This window comes from Talpa europaea (genome assembly GCF_964194135.1).
Source record: "Talpa europaea genome assembly, chromosome: 5".
Classification (NCBI taxonomy): domain Eukaryota; kingdom Metazoa; phylum Chordata; class Mammalia; order Eulipotyphla; family Talpidae; genus Talpa; species Talpa europaea.
Window position 1 is genome coordinate 44,632,766 of NC_140071.1, and position 14,752 is coordinate 44,647,517.

The 14,752-nt window shown below is 39.2% G+C and overlaps 1 protein-coding gene across 2 annotated transcripts in view; it reads right to left on the bottom strand.

Moving 5' to 3' along the window:
- RASGRF2 (Ras protein specific guanine nucleotide releasing factor 2) overlaps positions 1 to 14,752 on the bottom strand; it is a gene marked incomplete at both ends in the record, with an annotated part of 216,684 nt that overhangs the window by 68,063 nt on the left and 133,869 nt on the right. The window contains 2 exons of one of the 2 annotated variants that reach the window (XM_084233297.1): positions 5,364 to 5,489; positions 14,419 to 14,681. In XM_084233297.1, coding sequence (XP_084089423.1) covers positions 5,364 to 5,489; positions 14,419 to 14,681 — 389 coding nt within the window. Of the gene's footprint in view, positions 1 to 5,363; positions 5,490 to 14,292; positions 14,682 to 14,752 lie in introns of both variants that reach the window. The other variant, XM_084233296.1, reaches the window with a different exon arrangement.

Here is a 14,752-nt window from a genome sequence, read left to right on the forward strand (position 1 = left end):
CAACATACAAAATGCAATACTATTCAGTAGTCAAAAATGATAAACTGATGCCATTTGCAGCAACATGAATGGAGCTGGAAGGAATCGTGCTCAGTGAAATAAGTCAGAAGGAAAAAGAAAAACATTGAATGGTTTCACCTATAGGAGGAATATAGGGAAACCAAACAAAGGATCAGGAAAAAACAAAACTAGCAGGCAAAAGATAAATTGGAGGTATTTAGCAGGGGACGGGGAGGGAGAGGGATCAGAACAAGGGAGGGAAGAGCACAAGAGACTATGGTGATGGTTCATGGGTGACTTGGTGGTGGGAATTCGGAAAAAATTATGCTATACAGGCTGCAAATAGGCACATGAAAAAATGTTCATCATCATTTATCATTAAGGAAATGCAACCAAGAGCACAATGAGACACCATCTCATACCTGTGAGAATGACCCATATTGAAAAGACCAGAAACAACAAATGCTGGGGAGGATGAGGAGGAAAAAGTGAACCCTCCTACACTGCTGGTGGATATGAGAATTTGGGTAACCTTGATGGAAAGTGGTATAGAAGTGTCTCAAAACATTAAAATGGATCTGGCATTCAACCCAGTAATTCCACTCCTAAGCATCTACCCCCAAATTCAAAAACATTAATTCAAAAGGAAACTTTTAGCTATTTTCTATAGCTAAATTATGGAAAGAACCTAAGTGCCCCAGAACAGATAAATGGATCAAGAAGACATGATATATATGGTTTATATATATATTATATATATATCACACACACATAATATATATGTGTGTGTGTGATATATAAGTGTGTGATATATACCGCATATGGTATACGGTAAATAAACACAAAGGAATACTACTCAGTGGTCAAAAAAGATAAACTCATGTCATTTGTGGCAACTTGGATAGAGCTGGAAGGTTAATGTTAAATGAAATAAGTTATAAGGAGAAAGACAAATACCAGACAGTATTATTAATATGTAGAATATAACATAACTAAATTAAGAGTCAGGTAAAGACAAGCTTAAAAACTAATCCTTGATAGCTGACTTCAGAAATGAAGCATCAAGAGGGTGGGTGAGGGGTAAAAACAAAGAGGGAAGGAAGCACAACGGACATGGTCATGGACTGTGGGTGACTGGGTGGTGGGTACACTACCATGGTAATACCTGATGGGGGGATCCAAATGTTACCTCAATTAAAAATAAATAAATATGAAATTTCACAAAAAAGAAAATATTATGCTGAGTGAAAGAAATCAGTACAAAAGGACATATATTGTGTGATTCCATTTATATGAAAATTCAGAATAGACAAACTCAGAGGCAGGAAAAAATTTAAGATTGCCAGGGTTTGAGGGGAGAGGGGGTTGCTAATGGATACAGGGTTTCTTTCTGAAGTGATGAAATGTTCTGGAATTAGATAGTAGTTATGGCTGCCCATTCCTATTAAAATATAAAAACCCCTGAACTATAAACTTCTAAATGGTATATTCAATGGTATTTGAATTATATCACAATACAAAAATATTTTTTAAAAATATTCTACATCATGTCACCCATTTTCTTTTTTAGATACATTTGAAGGTGGAACTGGGTTCTAAAAGTGAAAGGAAGCACTGGGGACCTTTTGGAAGTCCCTTTACTCCCCATATATTTTATGCACAGCAGTTGACAGTATTCATGCCAACCTCACTATTTTTCCTCACATAAGTTTTTTGGTGAAAATAGTTTGCTGTGATTCTGACCCAAAGGGTTCTTATCAGTTTGCCCCTGAAATTACATAGACAGGTTTAAAATAGAGAGGAAGCAAAGAGCTGGTTAACATGGCCAAGTACAAAAGTACAGAGCAGTAGCCTCAAAACATGAGTGGAACTAGGTGGCAAGGAGACAGATGAACAGGCAAAATTTCAGCTAAACAGTGAAATATGTGTGATTCTATCCCTATTTGGATCCTATTATCATAGATTTCAGCTTCTTCCTACGTTCCTACAAAGAACGTGGTTTAGTTATATTAGGGAAGAAAAAAAACTTTCTTAATCCTTAAACAGGAAAAGAATCTCTAAATAATGCTTATATAAATTTAAAAATTTACATATGAAGATAAATATATGAAAAGACACTAAAAGACAATCATAATAATAGTAACAAGTGAGCAGCACTTAACTCTTGCTTCCACAGGTTGTGGCTCAAATTCTCCCAGGTCACAGAGGACTCTAGAGAATTTGTCCCATGTGGTAATGGTCAAGCAAGTTGCCAAGGCCTGGACTGACCAAGGCTCTAAAAATAGTAAAGATATTTGGCTTATTCTATAATAGTTCTATAACAAGCCAGCAAAGGCTAGCTTGTCATCTTTATCAGAATCACCGAAACACCTGGGTGACCTGAAACCTGAGGTCAGTCCCTTCCCCAAGGGTTAATATCCCCAAAGGCAAATCTTCAGACAACATCCTGATCCAGGCTTACTGTGCCTGGGGCTGATGGCAATGACAACAGTGTGTACCATGTAGCAAAAGCTACAAATAAAATGACCATTTCTAGCTTTTGTTGAATTGTTCTATTTGAAGCACCAGTATGAGAGTCAAGAAATGTCTTCACATTTTAGTTGGATGACTTGGGAAGAATCTGGTTTTAAAACTGTATAATTTTCCCCTCTGACTTGAAATAATTGGCCTCACAAGAAAAAGAAAAAAATAAAAACCAAGTGCTATTTGGAAATATTTCTTTGCACAGAGAGAAAAATGGGAGATCAAGGATTTCTACCTTTTGCATTGATGTTTTTTCCTCCAATTAGAGGGAATTTGATATATTCTAAAGCAAATTATGATGTAATACCTTATAATTTTCATAACTGTAGGAAATACACCAGTTTTTAGCACTAGCTATGATGATAATGGGGGTCCCATGCAACCAGAATTTATTTTAGATGAAATTATGTTCTTAATAAAGTCCTCCACAAAAATTGTGGCCGCCCAAATAAGCTTACTTATTATAGACAACACTGGGATTCATAAGGTATTAGCGTAAGGGGACATTCTGGAAAAACCAGCTCTGAGACTCTTCAATTAGCTATCATCTACAAACAGGCCCTTTGATTCACATTACTCCACACAAAGTGCAGTGCAGTGATGTAATCAATAAATAGTGGTGATACAGGGCCTCTGTTGTGGCGCAAGGGGTTAAGCATAGCACTATGAAGCTATTCGAAGTCACTGCAGCACGAGTTCGATCCCTGACCAGGAAGGTGACCCACATCGTGCAGCAGACCTCTCCTGTCTCACCCGCTGCTTCCCTTAGTAGTGTATGTCACTCAATCTGCCTGCTCTGCTCCCCGCTCTGGCTCTGGTGAATTCTCTCACCCTCCTGCACTTCTGACTGTACCCAGTGCTTGTATAAATAAATAAATTAATTAATTAATTTTTTTAAAAAAGTAAAAAACTCTCCAAAAATTAAAAAAAATATATATATTGGTGATACAAATGGTATGTTCTCTAATCATTTATTTTTCCACTACTTAGCCATAAAATAACACTATTTGCTTACAACTAATTTTCGTAACTGAGTCTAGAAAATATTTAGAAATGAAAAGGTATGTAGCGACCCAGTTTTCCCAGCACCATTTATTGAACAAACTTTCTTTGCTCCATTGCATAGTCTTTGCTCCTTTGTCAAAGATTAGTTGACCATAAATCTGTGGGTTTATTTCTGGATTTTCTATTCGATTCCATTGGTCGGTATGTCTGTTCTTGTTCCAATACCATGCAGTTTTGATGATTATGGCTTTGTAGTAGAGTTTGAAGTCTGGGAGTGTGATGCCTCCATTCCCTTTTTTTTTCAGGAGAGCTTTGGCTATTCAGGGTTTTTTGTGATTCCATATGAATTTCATCAATAATTGTTCTATTTCTTTGAAGAATGACATTGAAATTTTGATTGGAATAGCACTGAATCTGTATATTGCTTTTGGTAGGATGGCCATTTTAATAATGTTTATTCTTCCAATCCATGAGCAGGGGATGTCTTTCCATTTCTTTGTGTCTTCTTCTATTTCTTTGAACAGTGTTTTATAGTTTCGCTACATGCAAAAGAATGAAGCTTGACCACTACCTCACACCATACACAAAAATCAACTCAAAATGGATTAAAGAACTAGACATAAGACCTGAAACCATAAAATACATAGAAGGAAATATAGGCGAAACACTACGGGATTTGCACATCAAAGACATCTTTACAGACACATCACCCAAAGCAGTGATAGTGAAGGCAAAGATCAACAGCTGGGACTACATCAAATTAAAGAGCTTCTGCACAGCAAAAGAGACAATAACAAAAACAAAGAGAAACGCCACCAACTGGGAGAACATTTTTGCACACAACACTAATGATAAAGGACTGATCACAAAAATCTGCAAAGAGCTGATGAGACTCAACAACAACAAAGAAAATAATCCAGTCAAAAAATGGGCAGAAGAGCTAAAAAGAAACTTCTCTGAAGAAGAAATGCAAATGGCCAACTGGCATATGAAAAAATGTTCAACATCACTTGTCATCAGGGAAATGCAAATCAAAACTACCATGAGATACCATCTTACACCAGTGAGAATGGCACATATTAAAAAAACTAGCAACAACAAATGTTGGCGAGGGTGTGGAGAAAAAGGAACTCTTCTGCACTGTTGGTGGGAGTGCAAACTGGTCCAACCACTATGGAGAGCTGTGTGGAGATTTCTGGACCTACTAAACATAGAGCTTCCATATGATCCAGCAATTCCACTCCTAGGTATTTACCCAAAGGACACAGAAACATCAATTCCAAAGAACACCTGCACCCCTATGTTTATAGCAGCACTGTTTACAATAGCTAAGCTTTGGAAACAACCCAAATGCCCAAAAACAGATGACTGGATCAAGAAGATGTGGTACATATACACCATGGAATATTACTCAGCATTCAAAAAAGATAAACACATGCAATTTGCAGCAACATGGATGGCGCTGGAAGGGATCATGCTCAGCGAAATAAGCCAGAAAGAAAAAGAAAAATACCGGATGGTCTCACTCATAGCAGGAATCTAGAAAACTTAAATAAGGGACCAGGAAAATGAATAACTACAAGAAAATGAAAATCAGAATCAACAAAAAACTATGAACCAGAGACACTTTTTGGGGGGTGGGGGGCGGGAGGGGAGGGATTGGGATCAGAATGGGGGGGTTGCAATTGTATGGGGAATATAAAAATAAAATTTATTATTTAAAAAAAATTAAAAATATAAAGTCAATAAAAAAAAAGAAATGAAAAGGTATGAAAGCAAGATTCAGAAACTAGAAATCATCTTCCACTTTTCTGACTCCATTCCTGAGCCCTCACCTCCAGGCTGGCGATAGCGGAGGTGTCGTGGAGTTGAGGGAGATCTGCAAGGTGACAGTTCTGTGGTGTCTGCTGCCGATGAGCTCTCAGCTACTGCTCGGTCCACTGGTGCAGATTCTACGATGGCTGCTTGAAAATATGAATTTTAACACCCAGAGCATGAATTCAGGAGCTTCTTGCAGTATTATACATGGAAACAAAAATGTTCACTATGGATAATAAGCATTTCATATCAGTTTATATATAGATATCTATTTATATATATATATTAATTTAAAAATGTGAAATAATACTTCAAAGGTTCAAATAAAACCTAACGTCTCACTCTTGCACAGGGACACTTTCAATTATTTTAGATTATATTGTGACCATTTAATCATATATATTCTTTTTAATTATTATTTAAGTGCAGCTGATTTATATCTTTGTTGGTGTTTTGGAAGTATAGGATTTCATCCTTCAGGTGTAGTCACCTTAGAGAATCCTTCAGGTGTAGTCACCTTAGAGAACCCCCACCACCGATGGACCCATCATCCTCCACCATAGTCCACTGTGTTCTCTCCCCTCTCCTTCCAGCCCTTCCTCAATATCTCAGTTCTCTGGTCAGCTTTCAAGGGTTGTATTGAGAATGAAATGGACTGTGGCAAAGGACTATGGGTGCACCAATGGTTGGTGTGCTATGGTAACTACACCTGAGGGGGGAAATCCTATACTTCCAAAAAACTAACAAAGATATAAACCAGTAGTGTATATTTTTAAAGGGGTTTAATATGGGATCAAGTCATTCCTGGGAAGCAGAATGCTCATGACACTAAATCTAAATATTTTTCTTTTCTAGTTTTGTCTCCAAGATCTTGCTGAGCCTGGCTGCCCTACCAAGTACCTTCTGTCCAACACAACAACAAATGTGAAAAAGGGTTAAGAGGCATGCAATAGACTCCCCACTTTCTAGAATTTGGAGTTAGTTGAATGGGACATTTCCAGACTGTAAATCAGACTGGGATCAAAATTGGTACTTCACTATTTCTTTACTTGGGTTGTCCCTGTAAGTTAACTAAAGTTTGAGTCTCTACCAATGTGGCATCCCAAGAAGCTCTGAGACTTCTAAGGATCTAGAGTTATATTGCCCCAAATGGTAGCATAAACTAAATGTGGTTATGTCAATTTAAATTAAAATCAAAGTCAAACTAACAAGTCAATTCCACACCTGCACTTGCCAATTGCAAGTGCTCAGGAGTCACACGTATGTAGTGGACAGCACTGATATAGTACATCTCCATCCTCCTGGAAAGTTCTATAGGATAGCTCTGATCATGAACTACAGATCAGCAAGAGGCAAGTATTTATTTTCACCATGAACACCCGAGAGCCTTTAAGATCCCATGAATAAAAGACACATTATTTTGGGATCACATTTAGGTTTTTATTGATGATGTTTCCGATATTTCTCTGACTGGATTGTTGACTAGGTAAAACTACAACATCCTGAGTATTCTTTCAAGGAAAAACACTACAAAAGTTTCATAAATTTCCAATAACTTATGCATTTCCCTTTCCTTGGGTTTTTCATTAACTTATCAAAACTGGGTTACCTCCACAAATTTTGTACTACCACTCTCAACAGAACTACTCCCAACTTAATTCCTTTTGCATTCCATTGAAGATCACTCAAACTTTACAAAATCCCTAATAATTTCATATAAATACATTTTTACACTTGCATATAAGTTCTCCCTTAGAAATATGGCCACAATTCTGCCTTTTTGAAGCACAAGAAGGCCAGGGAGAGGAAATGGTTGGAATCTTTCCTTGAATGACATAATTACAGCAAAGCTGGCAATGATGCAAGAGGCAGACAAAAAAAAATCAGTGCTTAGCTGTTAGTTTTATTATTTTCTAAATAACTCCCTCAAAATTCAGTAATGGGAGGCATCTGTTCTGTAAGAGCAAGCAGAATATCAAATACATATCCTAGGGGCTGATTCAACCATTCATCTCTCTGAGGCAAATGAAAAAATCATTTAGTCAGCAATTACACTGAACCCAAAAAACTTCCCAGTGAGAAAGCTGGACAGGCCCCAAATGTCCACTGAAAGAACTGGAAAACAAAGTATTAACACTGTAATCAAATAGGCACAGAGAGAAGAAGCCATGTCAGCAACGTGGTGGGGAAAGAAGCACTTCCTTCTGGCATGTTCAGTTTCAATCAAGTTCCATGCAAACAGCTTTGCCTACAGGACGAGTGGGCAGATGTGGGCTCAAAACAAATGCTAAAATTGGGAGCACTTTCAGCCCACAGGCAGGCAATTTTCAAACTAAGAACACAGAAACAGATACTAGTGATTTGGGCTGTGCAACAGTGCTTAGGCTGGATTGCATAGTCGTGGTCCTGGTGAACCCTGATTGGGTCAGGACCCCAAATACAGTGAGCACCCTGCGACTCTCCTTTCTGGCTTGCCATAGGTTTGATTTTTGTTGAGAACACACTATTGGGTAGAATCTGGATGTGAGTTGGGCTAATATTCGTGTTTTTTAGAGAATTCTGGGAAGAAAAAGATGGTACTACGTGGCAGGAAGAAAGAAGGGTACTAATTAATGTTAGATAAGCATGGAACAGATCTGGGGGGAAAACTGCATTATTTTTTCCCTAAGAAATTCATGGTCTTGTTCATTTCAAAGGACATGTCCTATTTTCCTTCTTTCCCCTCATGTCATTTGAAGTTCCCTTGCCAGGAAATATTACAGGTTGGCGATATAAATGCAATAACAACACAACTGGACATAGGTCGCTGATATTTTTCAGAATATACCCTGAAACTGTCTAGCAGGGCAGCAATGAGAGAGACCTCTAGTCTCAGAATGGAACTACTGACTGAAGCTAGTATTATGCCATGAGGTTGTATGCAGTTGTATCTTAAAGTGAAAAAGCAGAAAATGTATCAACTCTTGGCACAAGAATCTTATTCAAGTTCGCCAACTGTTTTAAGTGTTAACATTATGCAAAGCGCAGGAAAACATCTTTCAAATTAAAGACAGATCAGTGTCTCCCTTTTCTTTGCCAATTGAAATTTTCAAGACTAGACAGCAGAGTTAACACAGCAGTACTCTTGGCTTCTATAGACACGTGCACACACGTGTACACGCATACACACTGCACTTGTCAGCAGATGTTGAAGTTTCATGCCTGACTTTCCTAAGAGTACATATGACCAATATTCCCCATATACCAATGAAAAATAAAAGAAACTAATTCTGTGGCCCATATGCTTCATCTATTCAGAAAAACACAAAAGAACTTTTTAGATTCCACTATTGATTCTAAGATTTCTACACACGGTTTTCTTAATGAGGATCCACAGGATAACTTGTTCTCAGGTCTCAGTAACAGGGAAAGATGTGCCTCCACATCAATTATTCTTAGTTTTCTATATGAATCATGAAATCACCCAAATCAGAGTGACTCTCAAACTGAAGAGGACCACACAGCATTCATTAGCCATTCCCTCAGCCTCACAGAATTTGTCTTCATTGCTTGGCCTCCTCATCGATTTTATTTTTAATCTAGTTGTACCACATGTCCCCTTGAGCTATCACATTAAACATTTTTAAGAACAAATTGGGAAGTAAATACATTCAAAGTAATCAGAAGATAGCTACAGACAGGGGAAAGAAAGGTGCGACAAAGTGGCCAGGAATAATGGCCTGGAAAAAAGTGTTTAATGGAAGGATTAAGAGGGGCATTTACAAAAATGAGAGATGAGAGGGGCACATCAGTGGGTGGATGTGACTGAGAAACACAGATGGTAGAGGAGCTGTATCTGGTGGAGAGGTTGGCTTTAATGGGCTTCACCAAATACCATGAAGTCCACCTGGACTTCCCATCACCAAAAATGAGAGAAATTCTGTATTTAACCATGATCCAGAATCACAAAGTGATATTTCTAACCCATGAATATGTGGATAAAATAACCATTGAGAATCTAACTGCATATTATTTAATTTGGGGAAACCCAATGAGAAACAAAGGCATTAGGCCCTCATACTTAGCTCTGTCTCTCACTTTCTCTTTTTTTATTAATAATTTTTATTTTTATATTCCCCATACAATTGCAACCCCCTTATTTTGACCCCAAGCCCTCCCCTCCCCGCCCCCCACCCCCCATAGAGTGTTGCTGGTTCATAGTTTTTTGTTGATTTTGATTTTCACTTTCTTATAGTTATTCATTTTCCTGGTCCCTTATTTAAGTTTTCTAGATAACTGCTATGAGAGAAACCATCCGGTATTTTTTTTTTTTCTTTCTGGCTTATTTGATCCCTTCCAGCGCCATCCATGTTGCTGCAAATTGCATGTGTTTATCTTTTTTGAATGTTGAGTAATAGTCCATGGTGTATATGTACCACATCTTCTTGATCCAGTCATCTAGTTTTGGGCATTTGGGTTGTTTCCAAAGCTTACCTATTGTAAACAGTGCTGCTATAAACATAGGGGTGCAGGTGCTCTTTGGAATTGATGTTTCTGTGTCCTTTAGGTAAATACCTAGGAGTGGAATTGCTGGATCATATGGAAGCTCTATGTTTAGTAGGTCCAGAAATCTCCACACAGCTCTCCATAGTGGTTGGACTAGTTTGCACTCCCACCAACAGTGCAGGAGAGTTCCTTTTTCTCCACATCCTCGCCAACATTTGTTGTTGCTAGTTTTTTTAATATGTGCCATTCTCACTGGTGTAAGATGGTATCTCATGGTAGTTTTGATTTGCATTTCCCTGATTACAAGTGATGTTGAACATTTTTTCATATGCCAGTTGGCCATTTGCATTTCCTCTTCAGAGAAGGAGAAACTAATGTTTCTGCCATACCACTACTCATGGGCCCTCGCCTTCTGTTGGCCCCTGGTCAATTAATAATGCTGCTTTCCAGACTCCCCTACGTATGACCACAAAGATCCCATCTCTATCCAACTTCTGCACTGACAGGTCTTTGCAATCTTTGTAACTATCCTTCCCTGGGAGCTTGATCAAGTTCTTTCTCATACATCTTGGTCTCCTCAACTATAAGTTTGCTTCAGGAGACAAAACTACTGATTCCTCCCAGTGACCACACTGGCATCCTGGATAGCAGGCCAAGCAGATTGTATGAGATTGCACTGGACCATCAGTATATACACTGGGCTTGGGCTTTGAAGACTAGCACTAGAAAACTTTTGTAAAGCAATGTGTAAGAGGAAGTGGGAGAATTAATTATGGTAGGAATGGGCAGCTTGATTGAGGACCTTTAGAACTATGCCACATATTTAGACAATAATGCAGAGAGAAACAGATTTTTCTTATGGTTCTTTGTTGAAGAAAAATTAATATCCATACCACTAGGCCTGAGTCAAGTTAAAATGCAATCTCTGGGAAAATGCAAAAAGGAAGAGTCTCACCTCACATTCATTAGGATGACCACTATCAAAAGGATGAAGAGAATTAAAACACAGTGCAAATGTAAAATGGTATATCCACTAAAAAAAAAATGCATGGGAGTTCCTCACAAAATTCAAAATACAATTACCAGATGAGCAAGGAATTTTCCTTCTGAGTACATATCCAAAAGGATTGAAAGCAGGATCTCAAAGAGATATTTATACTTCCTTATTCACTGAAGCATTATTCACAATAGCTAAGAAAGAGAAGAAACTTAAATGTCTACCTGTGGATGAATGGCTAAAGAATACGTACATGCAAACATACATACATACATACATGTATACATGCATGCTTGCATCTATAATGAAACGTATTTCAGTCTTTTAAGAGAAGGAAATCCTGGCACATGCTACAACATTGATGAAATTTGAAACCTGCTAAGTGAAGTAAGACAGTAATAAGAAAACAAATAATGTATCATTCTACTTAGATGAAGCATCTAGAGTTGTCAAATTTATAGAAATAGAGAATAGAGGGTCTCCCCTGGAGATGCAGCGGTTGAGCACTGGGTTGTGAGGCTGCCTGAAGCCTCTGCAGTGCCGGTTCGATCCCTGGCCACCTGTGAGGGTCCCACATGGCGCGCAGACCTCTCCTGCCACCCGCTGCTCCCCTCAGGAGTGTACTTCATCATTCTGCCTGTTCTGTTCCCCGCTCTGGCTCTGGTGAATTCTCTCACCCTCCCACACTTCTAACTGTACCCAGTGCTTGAATAAATAAATAAATAAATCTTTAAAAAAAAAAAAGTAGAGAATAGAATAATGGTTGTTTCAAGAGGTTGGGGGTGGGGAGGAGAAATGGGGATTTGTTTAACAGGTACAGGTTTCAGTTTTGCAACACAAAAAAAAATTTTGAGACAAGCTGAACAACAAGGTAAATATACTTAATACTATTAAATTGCACACTTAAAAATGGTTAAGACGGAGTGGTGGGGGGAGGAGGGAGGAGAACACAGGCAAAGAGGCAGAGGAAGAAAAGAAAAAAGACTCTTTAGGAGAGCTTTGTGAAAAAGCATTCACTTGATACTAGAAAGGTTTAGGATGACTAGGAACAGGTATAGTCTATAGGGCTGCTGGTGGCATCAGAACTGGAAGGTATCCCTTCAGAAGCAATTATGTGTCTTGCTTTCAGAAATGGCTTTCACCGCTGGGAATTAACACGAGCTCTTTGCTCATATGTTCTCTTTACCCAAAAATTCACCTGTCTCTTCCTTCGAACCTCTCCATTCCTCTTGGCTCATGTCAACAACACTCTGACTCTGCCCAAGCAGGAATGATATCTCTTGCTTTTCACCCTCCAGGGCACACTGTCTGTACCTCTTGTGCCACCTCCTCTTATAGTTATGTTGTTTCTACCTTCTCCACATAGTACAAGGGCCCGGGGCACTGTCTTATTTATCATTATGAATCCTATAGTACAGCAACCTGCACAGAGAAGGTGCTACAATGACTCTGAAGCAGACCTTCTTGTGTTCTCATTCCAGCTTCAGGCAAGGGCAAGCAAACCAAAGCCTGGGAGCCACAAATGTCTGTATTAAAATATTATTCCTAGGGCCTCCCTGGGGGGGCAAGGGACTAAGATGCAACCTGTGAAGCTGTCCGAAGCCCCTGCAGCACAAATTTGATCCCCGGCTGGCCAGGGAGCAACCTACATGGTGCAGCAGACCTCTCCTGACTAGCCCACTGCTTCCCTCAGCAGTGTATTTCAGTCAGTCTGCCTGTTCTGCTCCCCACTCTGTCTCTGGTGAATCATCCTTAGTCCCCGCACCTCTGACCTGTACCCCAGTTTTTGTATGCCTAAATAAATAAATCTTTAAAAAAATAAAATATTATTCCTCAAGCTAACCTAACTCAAAATAACACAAGAATCCAGATGTATCCCCAAATTTCTCCTCTCCTGTTTACTGCAATCCAGTAAAGGAGGGGAAAGAACTTCCCTTTTTTTTTTTTTTTTTGGAAACTCCTGTACATCCCAAGGCACCCTGTCCCAGAGGGGAGGTCTGAGACAAGTCTAAGTCATTCCCTCTGAGGTGTTCCCAAGCACCAGCACTGGATTGAACCCAGATGCACTTGTCAGCTTGTGCACTGCCTCATTATTCCCAAGAATCCATCATGATTCTGCTGCAGCTTGTTGTTCTAATGACTTTTTAATTATCTTCTTTCTTTCCTCCCCCTTAGTTGCTAACTTGTCAATTTATAGAATTTCTTGTTTAAAAGGGTGCTACTTTTGATAATGACAACCACTCCAGTTAAAATTCCATTAAGTACTTCACTCAGGAAGCTTATTTAAATGATCTAAGATAGAAAGTACAAAGAAGATTTGAGTAGGTAGAAAAGCAGGAGTTTATTCTTCCACTGGGGTGATCCTCTTTGAAATTTGGACACTTTGATTTATTGCCCAATTTTATTAGGTAATCACTAAATAAATCAGTTACTAAAATCCCTTCCTCCACCCAAGAAAAGGCTGATTGCTAGCTTGGCTATGAAAACTTTAGTTATAGTTATCAAAGAAACCCTGGATTATAAAAGCGAGAAGGTTCACCTCCTCCAACCCCTATTTTGTTCCATGCTGAGGAAAGTAAGGTGACATGCCATAGAACTATCAATTAGTTCACTGGGAGTTTTGTTCATTCATTCAACAAAAATTTACTACCTTAAGGCAAATGACCAAGGCATTGAGGGTAGAGGTGAACAAGACAGACAAGGTGGCTGATCTTGTAGTGCCTACATGGGGAAAGACTGTCCAGGCAGAGAGAAGAACAAGTGCAAAGGACTTGAGGAAGAAATGACCAAGGTTTTTTAAAGATATAGGAAGGAAATCAAATTGACTATAGTCTAGGAGAGGAGGGAGCATGGCAGAGCAGAGGTTACAAAGGGAGAAACCACTTTGGCTATATCATGGACAACAAACACACCTCAAAATCAGTTCTTAAATTTTATTTTTCTCCCTATAAATTTTTACTTTTCTCCCCTTTTTGAAAGATTGAGCATTGCCTTGGTAATAAACTGAAAAGTCATCTAAATGCTTCCAGGCTCGGTCATCCTCAGCAGGGAAGGCTGGAAGCAATACAGTGCTTAAGGCAGACACTGGAGAAGGTTCTGAGGCCAAGCTCATGGATAAAGGTGCCCACAATCTGCTTCTATGAAAAGTATTGTGCTAGGTTCTTTAGTCAACCACCCTTAATCAATTTCTATAAAGAACCTTCCAATAATACCATTCAGATAAAGCTATTCTTCCATAAACAACTGACTGAAATTTAACTTTTGCTATAGAAAACCTAAGGACAACTAACCTTGCTCTCCATTCCACAAAGCCTAGAGGGAACAACAGAAATTTCTTCTTCTAACTTACCATTATGTTCATTCTGCTTCCTATACAAAAGTGAGAAATTTGTAAAGAAAGGGAACTAGAGTCCCAGAAGGTGGGAAACAGACCACCAATAAATATGGGTGTGGCAGCTGAATACCTCTTTGAATACTTCGTTTTAGCTTGTTACACAGATCCACGCGGGGGTTATCTACATGCTCTTCTATTGATCCTGGGCTTTGTTCTGGAGAAGAAAGGCCTCTGCTAAGATCCAACGGTACTTTACCCGTGTGCGGTGGTGGGGATGCAGCAGGGCTGTGGGTGGTCGTAGGACTGCTAGATGCTGAGGAAGTGCTCAGGTCCAACACGCCTATCCTTGAGTTCAAGGGCGAAGTCAAGGACAGCTTTCTGGCCCTCACCGGGGAGGATGTTCTGGATACGGCCAGCGGTGGTGGGGAAGAGAATTTGCGACACAAACGTGGAGATTTGCCATCCACCAAATGTTCACCCCTGTTGTTCTGGCTGGTAGCAAAAAACAATTCCAATGACCTAAAAATAAAAGCAAAAACTATTAATGGCTGCAGCCAATAAAAATGATCTCCCCATGTCATCGAGAACAT